The 24,637-nt window shown below is 34.7% G+C and overlaps 4 protein-coding genes and 1 long non-coding RNA gene across 9 annotated transcripts; 3 read left to right on the top strand and 2 right to left on the bottom strand.

Moving 5' to 3' along the window:
• Window positions 1–57: 57 nt before the first annotated feature.
• On the bottom strand, window positions 58–5,773 carry LOC129794812 (zinc finger C4H2 domain-containing protein). Of its 5 annotated transcripts, none has more exons than XM_055835678.1 (3): window positions 5,468–5,773; window positions 2,510–3,119; window positions 58–517 (listed from the first exon to the last, which is right to left on the bottom strand). In XM_055835678.1, the coding sequence occupies exons 1-3, from the start codon at window positions 5,527–5,529 to the stop codon at window positions 296–298; spliced, it is 894 nt and encodes a 297-aa protein (XP_055691653.1). In that variant the 5' UTR covers window positions 5,530–5,773; the 3' UTR covers window positions 58–295. The 5 variants fall into 5 exon arrangements, with proteins under 5 accessions (XP_055691653.1, XP_055691655.1, XP_055691654.1 ...); XM_055835680.1 differs by having other exon boundaries at window positions 2,523–3,119; window positions 5,468–5,772; XM_055835679.1 differs by having other exon boundaries at window positions 2,499–3,119; window positions 5,468–5,770.
• Window positions 1,729–2,410, top strand: LOC129794814 (uncharacterized). Its single transcript, XM_055835683.1, has 3 exons — window positions 1,729–1,945; window positions 2,023–2,194; window positions 2,260–2,410. Exons 1-3 carry the CDS (start codon window positions 1,861–1,863, stop codon window positions 2,408–2,410), a joined length of 408 nt encoding a protein of 135 aa, XP_055691658.1. The 5' UTR covers window positions 1,729–1,860.
• A 266-nt stretch (window positions 5,774–6,039) lies between the features above and the next one.
• LOC129794806 (anillin-like) lies at window positions 6,040–24,636 on the top strand. The gene is made up of 6 exons (XM_055835672.1): window positions 6,040–6,222; window positions 6,298–6,576; window positions 10,219–11,461; window positions 14,730–16,324; window positions 23,904–24,076; window positions 24,144–24,636. The coding sequence occupies exons 1-6, from the start codon at window positions 6,205–6,207 to the stop codon at window positions 24,247–24,249; spliced, it is 3,414 nt and encodes a 1,137-aa protein (XP_055691647.1). The 5' UTR covers window positions 6,040–6,204; the 3' UTR covers window positions 24,250–24,636.
• Window positions 7,711–8,422, top strand: LOC129794811 (uncharacterized). The gene is made up of 2 exons (XR_008751085.1): window positions 7,711–8,181; window positions 8,259–8,422. It is a non-coding gene; the product is annotated as an uncharacterized LOC129794811 (long non-coding RNA).
• LOC129794807 (BTB/POZ domain-containing protein 3-like) lies at window positions 18,329–20,835 on the bottom strand. Its single transcript, XM_055835674.1, has 3 exons — window positions 20,527–20,835; window positions 19,136–19,556; window positions 18,329–19,064 (listed from the first exon to the last, which is right to left on the bottom strand). Exons 1-3 carry the CDS (start codon window positions 20,782–20,784, stop codon window positions 18,391–18,393), a joined length of 1,353 nt encoding a protein of 450 aa, XP_055691649.1. The 5' UTR covers window positions 20,785–20,835; the 3' UTR covers window positions 18,329–18,390.
• Window position 24,637: the final 1 nt, after the last annotated feature.

The raw sequence follows: 24,637 nt of genomic DNA, 5'->3' as shown, positions 1-24,637 counted from the left end.
GAAAAGTCTCTGAAATTTAAGAAAATACTATTTTTTTCATAATTAAAGAAGGAACAATTTTTTGATAGTTTCTAATTTTTATTCTTACGAAACAGTCACAAATTACTCATCGAATCCTCTAAAATTCCTTAAGTTCTTACATAAAAAATCATCTTAATTCCTACCTTAAATAATTCTTTATGATAAATCAATAAAGATTCATTAATTTCCTTAATTGAAAGTAAAAAAAAAAAATACGTTCACTGAATATTGAGTTTTTTTTCACATTAAAGTTTCGTTTATATTCCTTTTTTTTTTAAACGAAGATCGCCTTAAAATCTAGAGAAAAATGCCTTAATTGTAGAAAATTACTGGATTTGTGGGCGCTGAGACATCTCGGGTGGCCTAGTGGTCCTTCTTCTTGGGCTTCTTGGGGTTCCTTGAGCGACTTTTGGCCTTGCAAAGGGGACAAATGGGGGCATTCCGGTGTATTTGCTGATGACACGACAAACAGGACTTCATCGGGGGCGGTTGTTGTCTGTTTTGTTGGATTTAAAAAAAAAGTCAGCCATTTTGAATTTACTTTTAAACAATTTATCATGTTTAAACTAAATAACAAAACATTTTAAATAAATTTAATTAAAATAAAATTAAAATAATCAAGATAAGAATAAAAAAAAACAAAAAAAAATCATTGAATGTTAATTAAAAAAAAAAAGGAAATTGAAGCTTTTGGGGGGAAATTTCGGAAATTTACTGATAACTCCAACCTATAGGTCCTAAGTTTCTTAAGATAGGTCTTATTTTCTTATTATAAATCAGCTAAATTAGTTATTATCAAACTTTAGTTGTTTCGACTAGGACTAGATAGACTAGATCTACTTTTTTAGGCAAGGCCTGATTTTTCAGATTCAAATCTTCTAAATCAGATTTTTAAGGTTAAGTCAGAGATTGGCTTAAAAAATTAAGTTATCTCTAAAAGGTTAAGTCTAGCTAATCTGACTTGAGAAACTAACTAAATCGGATTTATGGAAAAGAATTTGACTCTCTATCAAGGCCTGAAGTCCTTAAAGTAGATAAATTTCGTCTTTGAAATCTTTGATTAATTTTCAAAGTCCTAAAAGTTTTATTAATTTGTTAATATTTCTTCTGAATGAATGAATGAATGAATATTTCTTATTCTTTTTATTTGATCTTAGATTTATTTTAATTCTTTCTGATTAAGTATTTTAATTTCTTTCTTTTATTTTTTAATTTATTTTAATCTTTTCTTTTTTAATAAAGTACTGTTTTCTTTATTAGGACTTTTTTATGATTAAAAAAAAAACGAAAAGTCCGCCAAAAACGTGCAGGATTTTTAAGAAAAACCTCAGTTGGCTGCACTGTTGCACCTAACTTCAGCTAAAAGCCTTCTATATTCCCGCCATAATATTTTAATCGATTTTAATTTTTTTTTTTATTTAAATCTGTTTTTTTTTTAAATTTTTGTCTCATTTTCTTCATTAGACTTTAAAAAGAAATATTTTTTGTTAGTTTTTATCGTTTAAATAATTTTTGTAAAGATTTTTTTTTATTTTTTGATTTTTTATAATCATTTTAAAAATATTTTTCTTTAAAACTATTTTTTCTTTATTAGGACCTTTTTATCATTAAAAATACGAAAAATCAGCCAAAAAACTTATTTTTTTTTAGAAAAAAAAAACCTCAGTTGGCTGCACTGTTGCACCGGTTGCACCTAACTTCAGTGCAAAGCCTACTTCATTCCCGCCATAACCTCCATTTTTGCAAAATTCCTTTCAAATTCTGCGCCTTCTGCGATTAATTTGCTGGATTTCTCCAACTTTTCGCATTGAATTTCATTGATTTATTCTTCTACGTGACATGTGGCATCCTAAAGATGAACTCAGGCACGCTTTCACGGCGTGGGGAGTCTCAAAACCCTCACTTATTGCTTGCCGGCTTCACCGTAAGTCACAGAAAAGGACTCTTCTTTGCAAGAATTCCCATAAAAATGTTTTAAAAATAAATTTTTCTTTGATTCAGGAGAAGGAATAACTTTAGGGCACCTAATGATGCTGAGAGAGACTGATTTAGAGCGAATTTTCTGCGAACAGGGTGACACGCATCTCCTCATTGAGATGCGATTCGTCCTCCAGGGGCTCAAAGATGGGAGTTCGTTGAATGTTAAGAGTACAATCAACGAAAATAACAAATCGTGATAATTTCTTTCATTTTTTTTTTGTTGATAATTTTTGTTCTAACGAAAAGAACTCTTTGCAGGGTTTCAAAGAAAGTTAACCCATCCGGGCAGGGTAGTTTCTACGGACCTCAAGACCTCTGGGCCGGAGGTCCACCAAGCGCCGGCGGAGGTCCGTCAAGTTCCGGAGGTTGTTCCTGCACATACAACTCCTATTGCCTCTATCATCAGTAAACTAACTAACTAACCTAACCTACAAACAGCTAACCGAATGTAAAAAAAAATGTGAAGTAAAATAAAAGAAAACTCAAAAGAAAATCACCTCAAACTGACATTGAACTCAGACCTGAAGGTTGGATGTCCAATCCCAATTGTATGCGGCTGCTGGAGTCGTCCTGCTGGGAGATCGGGCTTTGCTGGTGCCCTAATGGGATTCACGGGGGTCGGTGCGAGGAATTGTGACGGTGCCGGTGGGGAAAGTGACGCAGCTCCCACATCTGGGGCCAAACTGTGCGGCAGAACGGGAGGACGTGCAAAGGAAGCCCCCGGATTCACGTGCGCCGGTGCCTTCGTGTAGAATGCCTGGAAACGATCCGGGGCAATAGTTGTTCCCTCCTCCTCGTGCAATTCCGGCAGACGCTCAAGTCCCAGGTACTCGCGGCGCATATGATCAATTTCCGATTTCAACGGAACATACTCCTCGTGCATCCGATTCGCCATACTCAGTGCCCTCGAGCGATTCTCCTCTGCCTGCTTTATCACACTCTCCATCGTGTTGATGTCCGCATGGATTTGACGCAGCTCCTCCACATGACTCATCTTCTCCTGCAGCAGTAATTCCATTTCACGTCGATACTCCCCCAAACACTTTTCCTCAGCATCGCTGTTCTCCACTTCACGGACAATCTTCATCTTCAGCTTCTCCAGATGGATTGTTTTTTGGCTAAACATTTATAAAACTTTAGTATACATATTGGCATACAAAATGTGCAATGGAACCCACCGCTGGCACCAATTGTATACACAGTTAAAACGATGAAAAAAAAGCTATTGAATTCTCCATCTTCTAGCACTTTATTTACTTCAAAAATTGAAAATGGGAACTCTCAAAAATCAAATATTAGAAAAATACTAAGAGCTGAAAAAAAAGTTAAAAGCTACAATAAACGTCAAACGTTAAAACATAAATGTCAAATATTAAAAAAAAAAACATCACTAATCAGACATTTAATGTTTCATATAAATTTTGAAGGTGTCAATTGTTAAGAAAACGTTCAACGTTAGAAAATAAACGTCAAACGTTGGGTCATCAGTGAAAAAAGATTCTTCTTCTTCTTCTTTTTTATGTTTTTCAAAAAAAAAATATTTAAAATAAACATGAAGAGAAGAAACGTAAAACGTTTGAATGTCAAATATATCAAAACATTTAAAAATGTCATTCCTCTTAAATAGAGTTTTTCGGACCATACGTCATTTTGACATTCACACTGTTATTAAAAACCTTCAACGTTAGAAAATAAATGTCAAAGGTTTGGTTTAAAAAAAAAAAGTCTTGTTAGAAAAAAAATAAACGTCAGAAAAGAACGTCAAACGCTTGATTAAACGTCGAAAGGTAAAATATGCTATCAATGTTAGAAAGTAAATGTCAAAAGTTTAAAAAATCATTAGATTAAACGTAAAATGTTCGATTAAATTGTCAAAATCAATTGTTGAAAAACGTTCAATTTTAGAAAAAATAATAAATGTCTAAAAAGAATGACAAACCCTATAATAAATTTTGAACGATCAAAATTGAGAATTTACATGAAACGTTAGGAAAGAAATGTCAAAAGTCTCAAAAGAAACATCAATAGAAGAAAAATTAAATGTTACAAATTATGTCAAATATGCCAAAGCTAAAAAGACGTTAGAAACTAAACGTCAAACATCAGAAAAAATGTTAGATATCTGTAAAGAATGTCATAGACTATAATGAACGTTAACGGTTAGAAAAGATCCAATACATTTGGAATAAAAAAACATCATTGTACTTAACGTTAGAAAAAATATCAAGTGTTGGAAAACGTCCAATAAAAGAAAATGAACGTTCAAATAAATAAAGAAAAGTCAAACGTTAATCAACAATAAAATACTTCAATTTATTTTCTTTTTCAATCACATTTTAACTTATTTTTTGAGAAAAAAAATCATATTTGTATTTTTGATGTATTTTACGTGAAAAGAAATTAAATATATTTAACACTTGGAGGACCCAACATTTGGCACAACGCGGAGGATCAAATTGGTAATAAGTACCAGTTGATAAAATATGCTCAATAATTAATTATTAATCAGTTTATTGAACAAGGATCGAAAGTTTCACTAATTCTCAATCTCCTTCAAGCATTCCTACACCGAATTACTAAATATTTAATTTAGAAAATCGTCACTGAAAAAAAATTGCGTAGAATCGATGCAAAATTGCCAATTCAAACGACTTTTTTAGCTACAATTTTACATAATTTATTATTGCGCCTAAATAATCACAAACTTTGATTCTTTAAGTAACTTTTTAATCACTTCCGGCAATAAAATTAGTCCACATTAATGTTTTTTACCGAGGAAAAGTGAACAAGAGTACTTTATTTGGGAAATGTGGGGAAACATAACCTCAAAACCATGCCAAAAATGTATGGGAATTTGACTGGTAATGATTACCAATTTGATCCTCCGCGTTGGATTCTGACTTTGACCTCAATTATCCTCCAAAGAAAAGACTTTTCTCGAGATTTTCTTTCTGCTATCTTAAAGTAATTAAAATTCCCTACACATAGATGCTAAATTCATCGAGATAAGTCCAATAGATTTTATTCTGTGACGATTTTAAGGTTTCAATTGGTACCAATTACCAGTAAAGTCCTCCGAGTGTTAAGAAAAAAATATTGACAATAACATCAAACGTTAGGAAATCAATGTCAAATTGACAACAGCGCATATCAAAATTAAAATTATTCCTTGCTATTTTAGCTCTCCAAACACAACAGAAGTAAAATAAAATGCGCTAATTTTTTACTTTAATTTATTAGAAGAAAATTAAATAAAAAATTACCTAAATAATTATAAATTAATTAAAAAATAAAATAATTTATTGCCAAAAAATCTTTCATTCAAAATGCATTGTTGCCAGCTTTCCCCAATAGTAATGAAGATTGATGAATGAAAATCCCATTTCCCTCGTTAAAATTTTCCCAAAATCACGTAAATTCTAATCTCTGGAGCTCATAAAACATAATTATGTGGAAATGAACTAACCGAATGTCTTTCATTGCCTCCAATTTAGCATAAATTGTCCTCTCTTCAGTCGATGTTGCCATTTTGCTCCTATGAGGGGTTCTTTTGTCACAACTTCTTCGGCACTTTTTTCACACAAATCACCGCGAAAATGCGGAATTTATTGCAGAAATTTTCCTTCAGGAACTCCCTTTATCAAACACTTTGACTGATTTATTTGGAAATTACAGAATTTACTGAGAAAATGCGATTTTTTTGATAAGCCGAACACAAATAAAAAGTCAATAGAAAAACGCCATCAGCGCCACTAACAATTCACGGGGGTTTCCTAATCTAAAAATAAATGAAAATGAGGAAAATAAATTCAATTTTCTGGGTTTTCTCGTTTTTCTGATAAAAATAATTAAAATTAAATTGTTTGTTTATTTTTTTTAATAAAATAGTTCTTAAAGATTGCTTTCAGTAGGAAAAAATTAAAGAAAATCAATTTTCTTGATAAAGCGTTAACCCTCTAAAAGGAACAACAGCGCCACTAACTCAACGTAGTGGCTCACCGTGAAAATACATTTGAAGACGCCCAACTGCCAACTGCTGTCAAATTTGAAATTCATTTAAAACCGCAAGGCTTCCTTTTTGTATCTGTGTGATTTGTTTTTCTACGGAAAATTCGTGAAAACTCATCGTTTGTACCCAAATTTGTGTACTAATTGACGAGATAAATCAATCAAGTGTTTAAGTGTTTAAAATCCCAACGAATAATGGATCCTTTCACGCAGGTTTGTCGCAAAAAAACAACCAAATTATCCTTCCGGATGTTTAACGCCTTTTCTTCCCACGGGGACCCCTTATAGAGAATCCTCGATCGTGCTGAACAGCGTAGTAAACATCTGGGCATTAGTAATCCCACCACAAAGGTCCCATTGGGTGAGAATAGTGCCGAAACGAGTCTCAGCAGTCTCAGCGGGAGTATCAAGTCTCCGCCCGTCCGGAAGTCCATCCCAGTGGAAAGGAAGGGCTCCGATGGGAAGAATGTGCTGACCTACAGTGCAAATACAAGTGGCGGAAGTGATGGAGATAAATTTGATAATATTTCCGTGGAAATTAACATTACAACGGACACCAATGTTGGGGTAAGAAGTTCTTTTGCTTTTCTTATGAGAGAGATGAGAGCCGAACAGGCGGCTGAGAAGTTTTTTTTATGAGTGGCATGAAAATTTGAACTAAACGAATTTTTTTTTGTGCATTTCGACAAAATTCGTGATTTCCGTGTTTTTTTCCAAATTTGTGGGCATAAAACGCATTTTTTTGGGCTCCTGGGGCACTTACGGGTGCTCCGGGAGCCTCGGGAAGCTCCTCCGTGCGGAATTTGGGGTCCGCGGAAATTTTGACGGTTGGGTTACAAATTTGAAAATTTTGACGGTTGGGGATTTTACACGACTCTCATTTCCTGGAAATGCATTTTCGCGAACTTTTCAAACCAATGATGCCATTCGACGCGGCGTCGCTTCTTGATTGCAAAAACTCACTTCCGGCCGGAAAATTCCGGGGAAAACGCGAGAAAACTGTAAATAACTGAAAGTGTGAGGGAGACGGATAGCGGTAAAATGCATCCATCTCACTTTCTCTTCAACAAAATGTACCAAAAATAGCGCCAAATTCAAAAAGTAGTCAAAAAAGCATGAAAATTATATGGGGGCGCTACGAAGGGGGGCTCTGGGGGGAAAATGAATGTCGTTGGTGAAAACCGCCTGGTATCAGTAGTCTCTGTACCAAATTTCATCACAATCGGACCAACGGTGTAGAAATGCATAGCTGTACAGACAAGAAATCCTTTAATTATTATGTAGATATAAATATTTTTGTGGATTTTTTAACCCTTTTGCGTACAGAAAGCTCAAAAAGGTCTGGAAATAAAAAAAATATTGAAGATGATTTAATTTGAAAAAATAGAATTGATAAAAAACGTGTTAAAAGGAGTTTATCCACATCTGTATGGAAAAACTCCTTATTGATGAAAACCAGAAATTGATAAAAAAAAATTACCTATAAAAAAAAACATTTTTAAATAAAAAAAGAATATTTTGACAAAAGTTTTAAATTTTTATTTGAGAAATAAACTTCAAATCTTATTCTTTTTTTTTAACTTAACGTCACTTTAGACATTTGCACAGTCCCTTAACGTTCAATCTTAATTTTCTTACCTTTATACTTTCCCGGCTGACACAGAGTCAGTGGTTTTTACGGGTCAGGAAAAAGTTTCAAGATATTAGTTGAAAAATAATCTTGAAATTACTTTTGCACATGAGAAATACCTATATCAATAAGATTTTCACACTTCGCGTCAACAAACCTAGTGGCAAATAGGCGAAGCTCAGAGTGAGCTCACACATACATTTGCACCCAAGTAAAAACCGACTCTTTTGATAACGCGAATGTGAATAGTTTTAATACTCATTGGCTACAGCGTCGGTATTAGATGAAATCATATAGATTTTTCAAAAATTAGTCTTAAAAAAATTACGAAATTAATTTCACCTACGAGCAGTCCTGATTTCTTGACGATTTTATTACATCGCGTAAATAAAAATTTAAGTTTTCTTTTTCCTAGCTAGGATCGCTGCAGTCTATGTTATTTGACATCCAGTGCTTTGTGAATCATTTTTAATCAAGGTGTTGCTGTGAGTATTGTGGAGTTTAAAAAGAAACAAGGAAAATATTTGCTGAGAAAAGAATTGGTAAGTTTTCTAAAACCCATTATTACAGAATCCTGAATATCAAAATGAAATAAAAATTTTATTTTTCTGTATTCTAGACGCCAATAGAATATCCCGAAAATCAGGCATCCCAAATTCAGGCATCTCAGAGTCGCCTACGCTAAGGAGCAGCAACGACAGAATGACCTGGTAGATGAATCATCTTCAGAGGGCGAATATGAAACTTAAATTTTTCAATAAAAGTATAATAAATATTCACAAAGTCAAATTTGTTTTATTTATATACATAATATGTATGTATATATACATACATATATATAAATTTATATATAATTTTAAAAGAAATTTTAAAATATTATGTATTAGGACCATTCAAAAAATATATTATTGTGGTCTTAAAATTAAATTTGGTTTAGTTTTACGACTATTCTACTGTCGCGTAAATGAAGGAGTCGGTAAATTTGCTACTCACACGGATGCGCTACTCAGCGCTACTCACTAATACACACACGCGAAAAAAAGTGCCATTTTCGAACAAATAGTCGGAAAACTTTATATGGGAACTACTGACGAGTACTATTGACGCGAATTGTGAAAATCTTTAAAAAATCTTAAAGTTGTGTCAGCCGGGTTAGGTGTGTCTTTAACTGTTGTTGATAAAGAAAGTGAAAAATGCTGTCAAAAAAAGACAGCACTCTTCTGACATATAGTGACGTTTCGACATTTCTTTATTGTCTTCATCAGACTTTAACAATTTACAATGATTTAAATTAATAAATTTTATCATGAAAATATAAAAAACCTATTTTTTAAATTTATCCAGAGCCTGAAGAAGACAGTAAAAACAGTGGAAACGTCGCTATTTGGCAAAAAATTCTGCTTTTGTGACAGGACAGCCTTTCCGACATTCTTTTATTATTTCTTCATTTCATTATTTTGTATTCAGCTTAAGATTGAAAGTAAATTTAAATCAAGGGAATGTTTTAACGCTTTTAAACTCAAAATATGTGAAAAATATTGGCATGAGGCGCCACTTAATGAAGGAATTGAAACACTTGAAATCATCTAAGTCTTCCATTTTCTCAGCTAGAAATAAACTTACAAAGATTTCACAAAAAATGTAACAAATGACGTCAAAATTGTGTTTTTGTCTCTTTTAGTATACATAAAACAATGAATAAATTCTTTATGAATCATCATTGAAACATCAACGCAAATGTTTCATGCATTTTTTGGCGAATTATCTCAATATTTCCGAAGATCGGAATATTTTTATTCAAATAAACATCTCTTTCTACAAAATAAATAACTTTTTCGGCTTGATTTTATTGCTTTTTACACCTCAATCTGAGATTTTGCAACATTTAAAACTGAATAGCTTTTTTTCAACTAAATTTACTATTTTTAGGCTTAAGTTTAGTACTTTTTTTGATTGAATTCAGTACTTTTCAGGCTTAATTTTAGTACTTTTGTTAAGCTTTTACTTCTTAATAATAAACTTTTCTGGATTAAAGAATAAATATATCTTTTTTCCTGCTTGAATGTAATATTATTCAGCTTAAATTTTAGTACACATTCAGGCTTAAAATAAGTACTTTTGTGGTAAAATTAATACATTAAATGTTTGATTTCATTACTCTTCGGCTTGAATTTACCACTTTTTAGTTTTGAGTTTACAACTTTTTAGCCTACAATTTACCCCTTTTTAAAACTGAATTTACTGTTTTGAGCCTTGAGTTTACTCCTTTTTAAGTTTAAATTTAATACTCTTTCATCTTGAATTAATAACCTTTTTTAGCTTGAATTAACCACTTTTTATGTTTGAATTTACATCTTTTTAAGCTTGATTTAAATACTTTTTTTTTAATTTTCTCATCAATCTGTGTTTATAACAATAAAAAAACACAAAAATGACGTCATTTTCTGCATTTTTGGGGTAAATCTTTGTTGCCTTCTTCCCAAATAATTCCTGATATTTTTTAAATTCAAGAAAAATCATTTTTCTCCTCTTCAAAAACAAAAAAATACAAAAAATAAATAAATAAATGAATAACTTAGGTAAAATGCGACGTGATGGCCGTTGACGTGGACAAGGATGGCAATATCCTCAAGAGCAATGAGCTCCTGAATGAATCCACAACTTCGGTCATTCGTGATGCCTCCAAGAGTCGCCTTCAGCGCTTGGGGGCTCTGTATTCGGACGAACAGAGTATCTCATCGCCAATTCATCGTACTGAAGGGAATTTCCACGAGAGGATGTCTTCCGTTGCTGCTGAACCAGCACGTCCGAGGAATCGTTTGGGGAAGTTGGCGGCACTTGCTGAGTCAATAAATCGTTGGGAGGATGAGAAGCAACCACCACCATCCACTGTGGGGGTGCAGAAGGAGAATGTTCCGGAAGTGATGAAGCAAACAGGAGCTGTCCCAAAGCGCCCCCAAGTGGTGGATACATTGCCCAAGGAGGGGACCACGAAGAAGACGCCGACGAAGCAATTGAAATGGGATAAATCCGTAATGGATGCCCTTGAATCGCAGGGATTCAAACGTCGGGAATCCACGAAGAATCTCATCTATGAGTACAGAGAGACGGAGAATCGTGAGCGGGAGAATGTTCTCAATGAAACAAACAAATCCTCATCGTTGAAGAAGTCTAAGGCTGCTGCTGAGGGGAATCCGAGTGGAAGCTATGTGGCAACAATTGAGGCAAATCGAAACACAGAAGTGAAGGATTCGCCGAAGAAGTTAAACGTTACACGGGGCTTAGTTACAGGAAGGGCGGCCTTTTTTGAAGCAAGTGGAGCCATTCCGCGTACGCAGAAAGTCACGACGAAGGATCCAGCGGAGATGTCACTGAAAGAGCGAATGGCGCTGTTTGAGCGCAATAAAGGAGCTGCACCAGTTCCAAAGCAACTCGGTGCAACATCTGCTGCAGCAGCAACAGCAACAGCTGCAGCACAACAAGCAAAGCCGGAAGAGAAGCAGCAGCAGCCACAGCGTCCGGGCATTGGGACGTACAATCAGGTATCGAAGGCAGAGACAAAGGCCACGGGAGGAGGGATTAAGAACACCGTGGCTGCCCTGATGTCGTCCGGAGCGACAATCTCCGAGAGTGCCATCAGTCAGGAGGTGAAGCGACAGCGACAGCAAGAGATGGAGCTGCTGCTGAATCGCTTCCATCAGCCCCAGAAGTCTGATAGTGAGAATGAAGGTGTCTCCATGACGGATAACAATCCCCCACAACCACCGCCGCCACCTCCAATGCCATCCACATCCTTTGGCAGTGGCGGGAAACGCAGAAGTGGTAAGTAAACACAGTGGTGGTCGTGAAAAGGGAGCACAAAGGAAAGCTCTTTATTTGAATGTTTTTCTTTGGGATTTCTTTTATTCTTTTATTTGTCAATTCTTTAGCACAATTAATGAATTATTTGTCCTTTGTTGTTTTCTGCAATTTCCATTGGAATTTAACCCAGAGAAGGAACTTCAGGAATTTTTTTTTTAATTTTCGCAATTAGATTTTGAAATTGCAATTTTGGAATTTGATTGTCTGAAAAAGTCAATTTTCAGCCAAAAAATTATAATATTTCTCAAAAGAAGTTTAACAATGTTTTTTACTCTCAAAGTCAACAAAGTAAAATTCCGAAGCAAACAAAGGTAAGAAAGATGATTTAGTCACTAAAAAACAACTTAGAACTTTCAATTTTATAAATTATTTTTTGGGAGAATAAGACACAGAAAAACATTAGGGGAGGGCGGGGCTAATAAAGTCACTTAAGGGTTTAGAAAAAGCCTAAAATATCATATTTCCTAGCTAGATAGAACAAAATGATCTGAGAAAGAGTTGTAGGGCAGTAAATTTCCTAAAGAAATGAGTTATACATTTCGCTTTATCTGTTTGGAAAATATGATATTTTGAGCTTCTTCTAAACCCTTAAGTGACTTTTTTAACCCCGCTCTCCCCTAGTTTCTATTTTCTTGAATTTATTTTATTAAGACGTTTCGAGGGCTCAAATTTCCTCCTTGATCAGATAAAATTGTCTGAATATTTAACGATAAAAGAGAAATGTCTGTAATTTGGTGGATTTTTAATAACATTTTCACGCCTTTTTGCCATGAAAAAAGTGTAAGAATGCATTAAATAAAGCTCAGAAATGCTTTAAAAGGGAAAAGAAGTGCAAGAAAATCGTTAAAAGTATGTATGTATTTAAAATGAAAGTCAAATAATTAATACGTTCCAATTTTAAATGCAAAAATGCGTTAAGAAGCGCAAAATGAAGAAAATAAGTATAAAGAAAAGTCAATCATAACGCGTCCAGTTATTAGAGTTGGTATACCACAACGCGGATGGGTCAGTCTATGCGTTGTAATTTAATTTGTGAGTAGTATTAGTAGGCAAAGTCGATTTTTTGTAAAATTAAGCAATTTGACAGATTAAAATGCATATATCTTAAGTTCTATTAGACCTACAGAAATTTCTTGACTAGTTATGGAAAGCTATTGAAATAAGCTATAATCTGATGTATATTGCGATACATTTCAAGGTCACCTCCAGAACACAAAATGACGGATTTTTGTTCTACCAAAACAGTTTTTTGCACTTTTCGTCCTCAAGAAATGGTTCTAGAGGTTTCTGATGTTCTACAAAGTTGTAGAGAATTTCAAAACCTTTAATTTGATACCAAGTTGAGTAAAATCGGACAAGTCGTTCAAGAGATATGACACTTAGAACTTTTCATATTCAAGAATTTTTCAAATGGCTATATCTTCTAAACGGCGACATAGATTTTCTTCATTTTTGGACTGATGAAAGATATTGAGTCAGGCTACAACATATCAAAATTTAAAGGAAATCTATAACAGATGTTCGGAGATATAGCCCCTTAAAGTTAGGCAATTTTTGTTTTTAATTTTAGCACCTCTTGCGGCCATTTTTGGAACTTGGAATGTTCTAGACAGTTGTAGGGCTTCCTGAAACCTTTCATTTGATACCAAGATGGTCAAAATCGGTCAGGCCGTTCTCGAGTTATATCGAAAAAACACTTTTTGCTTAAGGCCGCCATATTTGCTAAACCGCTTGACCGATTCTCAAGTATGAGTTATCGATGAAAACGTCACACTGAGCTCTATAACATACTAAAATTTCAGACCTCTAGCTATAAGGAAAGTGGTTGACGGTATTTCAAAATGGCGGACGGCGGCCATCTTGGATTTTGAAAATGCGAAAAAATGAAATTTTACACCCACATTTCTATAGAAAACTTCAAACCGGAAGTCTCTATCTGTTACCGTTCTCAAGCTATAAGGCAAAGTTTGGGCGACCGGCCGGCAGGCCGGCCGGATCAAAAATTTTCCACCACCATTTTCGTAATGTGGTATGTCTAAAACGTGCTCATACCAAGTTTGAGCCCGATCTGAGGTGGTCGATTTTTCCGGCGATTACAATACTTGGTATGCCACGATTGTGGTATACCAACTAATTATTCAGAAGTACAAGAAAGTATAAAAAAAGGTAAGAAACGTCATAAAATAACGCAAAATGTGCACATAAAAAACAAACATTTCAATTCTAGTGTTTCATGTTTGATTTCTTTCCTAAGGGGCCTAATTCAGCGACCAAGAAACCCTTGAAATCTTTGAATTTTGTACTGAAATTTCAAGATTTCAAGCGAATTTCAAGGGTTTCTTGGTCGCTGAGTAAGGCCCAAGGTTTGACTTTTTTTTATTTTTGACATTTATTTTTAATTTTGTTTCACGTTCCATTTCTTTCCTAAAATTTTATATTCATTATCTATGGTTTTACGTTTTTTTTTGTCATATCTCCTGTCTCTTTCTAGCACTATGGACGTTTCTTTTCTAACGTTCTGTTTCTTTTCGTTATTTAACTTTCTTTTTTCTAATACTTGAAGTTTATTTTTATGCGTTTGATGTTTCTGTTCTAAAATTTGACATTATTTTTCTAAAGTTTGATATTCATACTGTAAAGAATGATGTTCTTTTTTTCCATCTTGTGACACTTATTTTCAAACGTACGACGTTTCTTTTCCTACTTTTTGTCTTCTTTTGAAACGTTCTACTTATTATTCCTAACGTCTGACGTTTCTATTCTGACTTTTGACGTTAATTCTAGCATTGACATGTTTTTTAAATGAATTTTGCTTTAATTTCTAACGTTCAACTTTTCTCTTTTAACTTTTGACATTTTGTTTCTTTGGTATTAACATTTTACATTTCTAACGATTGACTTTTCTCATTTAAAACGTTTATTTTTTAATGAATTGGTGTTTCTTTAATAATGTTTGTAGTTTTTTTTTTCTAACGTTTAAGATCAATAGAGTGAAAAAATTAAATTTTTTAACATATTTTTTAGCCTATAAATAATTATTTTAACAGCTAAAAACTGAACTATACTATCCCTTGATTACATTCATTCTTTTAATTTTTTGCTAAAGAAAACACATTTAAAAAAATCGAATTTTGTGTACTTTTTTACGACCACAACTGTATTTATTTTATTAGAAAATCATTAAATTCATTGAAAATTTATTTAAAAAAAAATAATTAAATTAAATTAGATGGTGAAAATGATCACGATGTCACGCCAGAGGAGGCAAAGCGCCCCAAGAAGCACGGCAACCGGAAGAGTGATCGTCTCTATCCGAGCTTATCGGATTTAGATTCAACTGAATCCGAGCAGAATTGCACGACTGCTTCGGTGTCTGATGCGGCTATTTGTGAGGAAGATGACAATGCGATGGATTCCGAGGAGACGGAGGAAGATGGTTCAAGCCTCTTTGATGGGAGTATTAGTCGTGCTGTAATGAATTCCATTCGTTCGGCCGAAACATCGCGAATCTTCTCGGAAACGAAGGATGTGAGTAGTGATGACGATGAGATGGATGAATACTTGAATGCTGCTTTGGAAATCTCTTCGGGGTCAAGCCGGAGGAATACGCCGAAGAGTGGAGGAACCCCCAGGAAGGGTTCTGTGTCTTCAAATAGTTTCAGCTACAAGAAAAATTCACCAGGAAAGCATTTGAGGTTTGAAACACCGCAAACACCGAAGAAGTCTCCGAGGAAGCAGATGAATGATGATGAGGGTGTTGTGACGCTCGTGCATACGGTTAGCATCTACAGGAAGCAGCAAACAACGAAGCCGTCACCGAGCAAAGTTGTGCGGCGTGTTGAAGTGGAGGAATCGGAAACGGAAACAAGTGCCGGCGAGGGGAGTGAGTCGTCACACACGGAAAGTCAGGAGATGCACAAAGTTCAGGAGAAGATTTCACGTTTGCAGGATGAAGTGCGGAAGCAGCAGCAGATTATTGCGCAAACAAGTCAAGTTGTTAATCTTTGTGCGGCAACAATTGAATTTTCTGGGTCAACGGAAGCTGTGGAGGGGGAACGGCATCTCCTTGTGGCCACACATCGTCGTCAGGCGGCTCTGCATGAGATTCAAAGCCTTCAAGTTGAACGAACGCTTCGTCCACGTGGTTCTCCGCAGGATAAAGGCAGATTGACCGTGAATGAGATCACTCTACCCCTGACAAAGGATTACATCCGGAAGTTGGCAGCAAATACCATCTCAGGGCATCATTTGGTCTGCCTGCTTAAGTACAATGAAACCGTCTTGGCCACAAAGACCGTTCTCACCCTTCCTGGCTTGATGGCGGTTAAATTCACAGACGTTCTGCAAATGAATGATGTTTATGCGGACTTTAAGGTAACTCTGGAAATTTACGGGATGGTGGCTGAACGTGATATCCTTCCGCATGAGATTAAGTATCACATTGCAACACGAAAGCAAGGAGGGAAGATTCTCACCCCCAAAGGGCGCAAAGCAGAAAGTAGATTGGTAATGCCACCAACACAGTCACCAGCTGGGCCCTCAGCAGTCCGTAGTCCATCACTCGTTCAGCTGGGCTTTGTCATTTTCGCCCTGAAGGACACACAACGCACCGCTTGGACGCTCAATGGGACCTGCAAGGATTCCCCCCTCAATGGCACAGTGCAGATGAAGGTCTCATGCCAATTGGCCGTCTCTGTGAATCACTGGGGCTTCCTCACGATGTTTGATGATGTTTCGGGACTCGGGAATTGGTATAGACGCTGGTGTCGTCTGCACGGGCACACACTCAGTTACTGGACGTACCCAGATGATGAGAAGAAAAAGGTAAGTCACAGATTTTCCCAAATTGATGTTTTTTTTTAAAGAATTTTGAGTTGAATTTTGAGGTCTAAAAGATTATTTTTAAGATTTGAACGGAAATTCCTAAGCTAGAAAAAATTAACTTCTGGTCCTAGAAAAAAGTCTATCTAGGTCCTAATTTAATCTATCTAAGTCCTAATTTTATTTTAAAGTTTGAACGGAAATTCCTGAGCTCGAAAAATGAACTTTTGGTCCTAGAAAAAAGTCTATCCAGGTCCTAATTTAATCTATCTAAGTCATAAATTTATTTTAAAGTTTGAACGGAAATTCCTGAGCTAGAAAAATGAACTTCTGGTTCTAGAAAAAAGTCTATCCAGGTCCTAATTTAATCTATCCAAGTCCTAATTTTATTTTAAAGTTTGAACGGAAATTCCTGAGCTAGAAAAATGAATTTCTGGTTCTAGAAAAAAATCTATCTAGGTCTTAATTTAATCTATCTAAGTCCTAATTTTATTTTCAAGTTTGAACGGAAATTCCTGAGCTAGAAAAATGAACTTCTGGTTCTAGAAAAAAATCTATCTAGGTCCTACTTTTATGGTTCAGTCTGAAAAAAAAAGTCTGGGCCTGAGATTTGAATTTCAAGAACTGAAAAGATAGTTTGATGTTCGAATGAAAATTTCGAGACTATAAAAACAATAACAATTTACTGGTCCTAAAAAATTTCTAGACCTTTTGGGGCCTAATTTGATTTTTTTTAAGAAAGCATTCAGGGTCTCAATTTTAAATGTTAGAACCATTAAACAAGCTTCTGGGCCCTAATTTTACAGTCTTAAAGAATGTCTGGAACTTAATTTTAATTTATTTTATCAATAAAAAAGCTTTAATGGTTTTAGGTAAAACATGTATAGATCTGAATTTGAATTTTTAGTGACTTATGAAACACTGACCTTTCTGATTTTTTTTTAAATTTAAAAGTCTGAAAATGTTCTGGTCCTGAAAATAAAAAATTCTAGGTCTCAATTTTCAATTTCTGGATTGATGAAGTGAATTGAAAGTAGAAACTGTAAAAGCTAAAGAAATATTTCAGAGTCAGAAAACAAATCATAGAGTCTGTTATTATTGAACTTTGAAGCCTAAAAAAATTCTAGGTCCTAATTGTGAAATTTAGAGCCTGAAAAAAATGAATGAAAATAATTTTTATTTTCAATTTAACCATCATCCGTGAAGTTAATATTACAGAGTTCAAAAATAATTTTCCAGACATGCTCATTTTAAGTTAAGAAGTGTGAAAGAAAGTTATGGGCCTAGAAAAAAGTTCTAGGTCTGAATTTTTAAGATTAGGATCTAAAAAATTCCTGGAAATGAATTGAAAATCAAATTTTAACGACTGATTTTGAACTTTAATCCAAGAATTTTCTGGGCCTACTTATTCTGAATTTATAAGTCTGGTAAAAGTTCTGAGCCTAAAAAAAAGTTCTAGGTTGGAATTTTGAATTTCAATGTCTGAAAAATTAATAAAAATGATTTGAAAGTCAAAATTAGGCAACGGCCGAGTAAAGAATTTAGAGGCCAAAGTAAATATATGGGCTTGTTCATTCTGAATTTAGAAGTCTCGAAAAAAGTTCTGGGTTTGTAAAAAGAAATTCTATGTCTCAATTTTTAATTCTAGGGCCTGAAAAATACCTTTAAACGATTTTTAAGATTTAATTTTAACACGACTGAAAAAATTTTCAAGTAAAAGAAGGAATTTTTAGGTCTGTTCATTCTGAATTTAGATGTCTCGAAGAAAGTTCCGGCCCTGAAAAAAAAGTTCTAGGTCTGAATTTAGGGGTTTAGGGCCTGAAAAAAGAATGAAAAGGATTTAAATTTCAAATTTTTGCAACTGAAGAAGAGTTTTGAAGCCTAAAAATAAAATTCTGACTTAGTTATTTCAAATTAAGGCGTCTGAAATAGGTTTCTGAGCCCTCAAAAAAAAAAAAAAAAAAAAAAAAACAATTTAAAACCTTCAGAACTCTCAGAAGTCTCCCATTTAGTTTATATTCGGATGTTTTATTTGAAAGAAAAAAGGTCTTATTACAAAAAGAAATTATTTAGCAAAGCGTTAGAATTTCAGCTATTGCATTGACGTAGGGACTCTTTGTGGGCTTCTTGAAGGTAATTAAGGCATTTCCGAAGGCAATTTTGTCTCTCACCTCCCCCGAGATGGTTTGGAAGCCATTTGTTGGATTTGTCAGCTTGACGAGGTAGACTTCGTTTGTTTCCAGTAGCATTGGTTGCTCAAGGAGTACGTGAACCATGTAGAAGTTATCCTTCATGGCGATTCTGTTGATGTGTGTCCCTGCTTCGAGTTTATCGAGTTGAATGTCGCGACTGGCGAAGGTTAGAATGGCCCCATCGAGGCCGACGTCACTCTGATCAAGAAGGAGCCCAAAACCAGCAACAATTGTTGGCTTTGTCACACTAATGAGGACACTGTGGTGATCGTAGGAGATGGTACGATTGAAGCCACGTGACCACTTGGAGAAGCGATTGAGGATGACAATGCTGCGGGATGTTTCGAAGGAAATAACCGAAGTACGCGGCATGTGGGAGAACTCAATGGCACCGCTGAATTTATCCATAATCACGAGGAAGATTCGTGAGATCTCATCTGCTGTGAGGAAGCCATCAACGGTGGCACATTCGGAGAATTCCTCAGCAGTCATTGTGGGGAAACGAATGAGATGAAGAAGGTCCAAGCCAAGCCATTCTCTCCTTGGTTCCCCTGCAAAGAACAAAATAAATCAGAGCAGATTCCTTAGCAGATAGGCAGTTTCGTTTAGAAGTTTGTCAAACCGTCAATCGGAAGATCCCTAACGAGGCATTGATGCTCAATCCATGCCATTACAGCACGATAGATTTCAACTTCGCGACAATTGAGACGTGGCATTTGGAGGATTAATCCCAAAATTTCCCGAGAAGTATTGACAAATTTCTCCGTATTGAGAATTTCCCTGATTGTCCACTCAATTATCCGATAGCATCGTTCACGTAGTCCCTGACATCCCATGACAGTTGATTGCTGGAAGATATCCAACACATTGTCCGTACAGAGACTCTTCTCAATGTAGTCCACCACTTGTGTCTCCATATGTCGAAGCCCAAAGCGCAGAGATAGACGCAGAAGTTCAAAGCAGTTCTCAGATGTTGTACTAAGTTCGTCGCAGTACATGTAGCGCAAGAGGGTACGGAAGTGAACTTCTTCAACGTCTGTAACCTGAAAAAGAAAGCAGGAAGAAGGGTTTTAGGAGCAGTCAGTTTTAGTCGAAGAAGAATAATGCGTCTTGTTGGATTAAGTGTTGTTTTGTTTTTAGGAGCATTAGGATCTGTCTCCTCAGGCTTCAAGGATACTTAGTTAACAGGAAGGAGACTTCTGAATTAAGGCAAGAAAGACGAACAGATAACTGGTCAACAAAGAAAGAAGACAGGACTGTCCAAGAAGTTTTTATTTGATACTTTCTTTAGCTCAGATTATTCTGGTCTTAATCAGACGAAAACAGGACTGTCTAGAAGATTTTTAACTGATGCTTTCTTTAGCTCAGATAATTCTGATCTTCATCAGACAACAACAAGACCGTGAAGTTCAGACTTGTAAGAACTGATTAGAAAATTCTAGGTTGCTGTTCAAATGATGAAGGATGCAAAGAATTTTTCTGCTTCATGCTTCTCTCATTGCTATCTGACATATCTAACTAGTTCTGATCTGTTAGCTAGTTAGGTCATTAGTCTAACTTAGTTAGCTCTTCATGTTAACTAACAAGCTTTCCACTATTACTTCAGAGCAAGACTGTCTACTTTCATTGAGTTTCCGGTTATCATTCCCTGATACCTCAGTTGTTAGATCCCTTTTAGCAGGTAGGAGTTGCACAGTTAAAGTAGCCTACTAATTCAGAACAAACAAGAACTAACTTCCTTTGCAAATACACTTTAGGAAACATTCGAAAATTCATCTTTACTGATTAGTTAGAGCAAAGAAATCCATGGAAATATCGTAGGAAGAAAAGAAATCTCCTTCCCCTGAATACGAAGACCTTTGATTATTTCTTACATGAGGCATGAGTCAAGCAACGAGTCATCGAAGTAACAGAGATAAACAGTATTGAAATGATTGAAAACTAAATTGAAGACTCCTAAAAAATCGTTCCAAAATCACTTTTAAAGACCCGAAAAGAAGTCTCAAAACTCACCTCAATTTCCGGTGGTGGATCCTTCCGTTCGTACAGGGCTTCGTAGAAGGAAGCACTGGTACTTGCCAGAACATGCCTATGGGCGGGAATTTTCACTCTTCCCGCTCCCACAACAAACGTAACGTCCGACATGAGTTCATTGCCCACAAGATGGGCATTTCGTTCGCGGACACTACACTTTGTTGCCTGCCAGGAAACATCCTTTTCGGGGCTGGCAGTTGGGGGGATGTTAGAGTCGAACCAATTAGTCGTTGACATGCTCTCAGGGGGCTAACACGGGTGCAACTGTAATAACAGCGAAGGGTTACACAGAGAAAAAAATGCCGTCGCGATAGATAAATGTCTTTACTCACTCAGAAAAGATTAGATAAGAAAGTTTTGGGCTGTGTGAGGTGGGAAAAAATACCTCTGGCCGGCTTTCGTTGGGTTTGCTGTGATTGTTGGCATGAATGGTGACAATTTTGTTTATTTCTGTTTACGTTTGAATGTAAAAAAAAATGTTAAAGAGATAAGAATATTTTGATTGGAGTGGTTTTGGGGAAGAAAATGTTTGAAGAAGTTTGTCTGAAAGGTGACCTGATTAACCGTTCAGGTTTGCCTATCCTCAATTTTTACCACAAATCGATTTTTTGAATATAATTATTACATTATAGATTACAATTTTCATACAAAATGACGAAAAATGGTAATCAATGCACTTCTTTAGTAACATTTTGGATGTTGGTTTCTATTTGATTATGATAAACGATAAAAGAGAGGTGTTCCCTTCTATAATAATGAACAACACCCATCTTTGACCTCAATTCAACTCAAAATTCTAGGGCAATGATAGATAATATTCACTACTAAGTTCAACTTAATTTATTTAAGGTTATTTCTTTTTTAATTTAGGCCTTAATATGTTTAATTTTTAATATTAGGGGAGACCGGGGTAAAAATAGTCATTTTCGAATTTTCAAATGCCAATTTCTCCCAAAATATAAATCGGAAAAATCGGAAAAAATTCTGGTGGAAAGCCCTACCAACCTATAATTTTTGACAGTAATTTGGAGGTTATGCGATCAGTACTTTAGGAGTTAAAAATGAAAATAGATTTTTGGCCCATTTCCCAAACTTTTGCGTATTGAGAAAAACGCGTTTTCCGAAGTTTTCCTTCAGCAGTTTTCCCATCTGATAATTTTTCTCACTAGCTGGATTAGTGCAGAAAATGTTGCCAAGGTGTATTCTTCAATAACTTTTAATGATTTTTCTCTACAATTTTTTGAATCAAAACATACCCCTTGGGGTAGATCTAGTCATCCCATGTAAATCATATGGGAGATCGAAATTTTTGGCATATTTTCTATTCATTTGTTGCAAAATGGCGTGTTTGAAAATATCGCAAAATTCTCTGTTTTAGTGCGTATAAAAGTGAAATTCCTTGTCGCGGATCAAAAGGTGAGAAGTTTAGCTATCAACTACTATCAATCTCTCAGGTGGAAAATCATTGGAAATGCCGGAAAATTCGACCGACTTTATTTAGCCAACTGGTGACTATATTTACCCGCCGCGTCTAAAAAAAGTCAGAAGCGGAAGGGTTTAGGAAAAGCTCGAAAACTCATATTTCCCGTGGAGATAGAGAAAAGTGGTCTGAGACAAAGTTGTAGGCCAGGAAATTTCCTATAAGAATGACCTATCGAGGAAATTTTCTTGCCCTTGGGGAATCCTGCAGATAAGGATTTACGCAAATTGACTATATTTACCCCGGTCTCCCCTAATATTGAAAATTTTAGTCTAATTTATTACAACTTTGGTTCAGCTTAGACTTAGGTTAAACTTATAAAACTTAAGCCTGACAAAAGGAACTTAGATCGAGCATACGAAAATTAAGACTTTAGCGTAAAAAAACTAAGGTTTAGCTTAAAGAACTTAGACTTAATGGTTAATTCCGTTAAAAATCTGAATTTAAGCGTTTATTTTTTTAATCGTTTTCTTGTCACTAAAAAAAACAAAGAATCTGTACTTCTAGAGAACGGGAAGAAAGTAATTTTCCTGTGAAAACACAATTTAAAAAAACTGTCAAAGTTTGGAAGGATTTGAATTTTGTGTTGAATTATAAGTAAAGAAAAGATTTATAAAAGAATCGATTCATTAGCTAAAGAAAGTCAGATTTTAGCGATAAAAAAAGCCAAACAAAAAAAACTTAAAGGTTACTTTAAGAATTTAAACCTAGCTTAAGAAGTTTGGGTTTAACTCGTAAAAATTAAGGCTTTACCTGAATACCTTAAGTCTGATTTACAACTAAATTTTAGTCTTACAGGGGCTCATTATATTTTTTTAGGATCGGATAAAAATCATTTTTTCATGGAAGTTTCTTAAAAATCTTAAATGAATTTTTGCCAAAATGTTTAAATTACAGTTTTATTAGAAATGTTTATTTATTTATTTTTTTTTTAATAATATTTATATGTATAAAACTTGTGAAGTTCTGGTTTTAAGTTGGTAACAGATTTATCTTAATCTTTTTTTTTAAGCAACTTTCCTGAAAGGTTAAACCGGTTAAACCCTATTCGATCTGGACAAAATGTAATACTATTCCAAAAAAACGAAAACCTAGCAAATAGAAGTTAGGCTTAACGTTACAAAAAAACTTAGGCCTAATATAAAAAATTCTGAAATATTTTAAGAAATTTAAACCTAACTTCAGATTTGTAGTCTTAGCGTAAAAAAACTTAGATTTAATTTAAAAAACTTAAGCCTAGTTAAAAAAGAACTTAGGGCTAGCATAAAAAACTTAAGGCAAGCCATAAAAACTGAGCTAAAGCGAAGCCTAAAGAACTTGAAATTACCTTTAAAAATTTAGGCTTAAACACTTCTTACGTCTAACTAAAGTCTAAGAAACTTAGGCTTAACGAACAAAAAAAAAGAATAAGCCTATAGGTGAAATTCAGTAGTAAGTCGAGCTTAAAATTTTAAGTCAGTTTTTTAAGTCATTCTCCTGAAAATCTCAAAACAATCTTCTGACATCAAAATTAGCGTTTAAATCCGATTTAAATTTTAAGTTCGACCAAAAAAAACTGACTTAAAATTTCAAGACGGATTTAAAAATCGGTCTAAGTTTTTAAAATTGACTTAAAAATCGACTTAATTTTTTAAGACTAACTTCAAAATCATCCTAAATTTTAAGGATTGAATAAAAATCAACCAAAATTTTTAAGACGGTCTTAAAAATCGGGTTAAATTTTTAAGACAGGCTTTACTTAAAATTTTAAGCTCGACTTACTAGTGAATTTCGCCCTATAGCTTAAAGAACTTAAGCCGGACTTTGCAGTGAATTTCACCTAATGTTGGGAAATAAAAACTTAGGGACAATCCTTTAACAAAATCTTTTCTTTTAGGCTCCAATCGGTAGCATTGATTTGTACGCTTGCTGCTCGGAGAAAGTAGCTCCAGCCCCACGTGATGTTTGTCAGAGGATGAATACGCTTCTGCTTGAACTGAAACGTCCCAGTAGAGACTCTGACAAGGAGTCCCTTATTATTGTAAAGCGCGGGAATAATACGATTGTTCGGTAAGACTTATTTGTCCTTTTCCATTTAAGAGGCTTTTCTAAAAAAAAGTCTTTAATTTCCTTTTAGATATCTCTTGTCAACGGACACAAAGGAAGAACGTGATGATTGGTGTAATAACTTCAACAAAGCCCTTTCATTGCTGAGATCCTGGGGACCTCCGTCAACGGATTAAAATTGCTTTGCGCTGTAAACTTTTGATGTGATCAGCGTCGTGTAAAAACCGTTGAAGTTTCTGCGATAGAAAATATTTCAAAAAGAGTAAAACAAATCCAATTTCAACTAACAAAATATTTTAAAAAAAATGAAAAAATCACAATGAAGGTCTTCAGGTAAGATTGGACCATCCTTAATTAATCAGCATTATATATTAAGATTTTTTGTTTCTTTTATATCAATGATATCATAATCTATACAAAATCGTATCAAGAAATACGATTTCTTAACACAAAAGACAAACTTTTTTTTTTCATTTGAAATTGTGGCGAAAGCTTATTATCTATTATTATATTTTTTATGTGTATAATAAACGAGGAGAAATAGAAAGAATCCTTGGAGAAGAT

The sequence above is a fragment of the Lutzomyia longipalpis genome, chromosome 4, assembly GCF_024334085.1.
Source record: "Lutzomyia longipalpis isolate SR_M1_2022 chromosome 4, ASM2433408v1".
Taxonomy (NCBI): Eukaryota; Metazoa; Arthropoda; class Insecta; order Diptera; family Psychodidae; genus Lutzomyia; species Lutzomyia longipalpis.
This window is presented reverse-complemented; position numbering and strand designations above follow the sequence as displayed.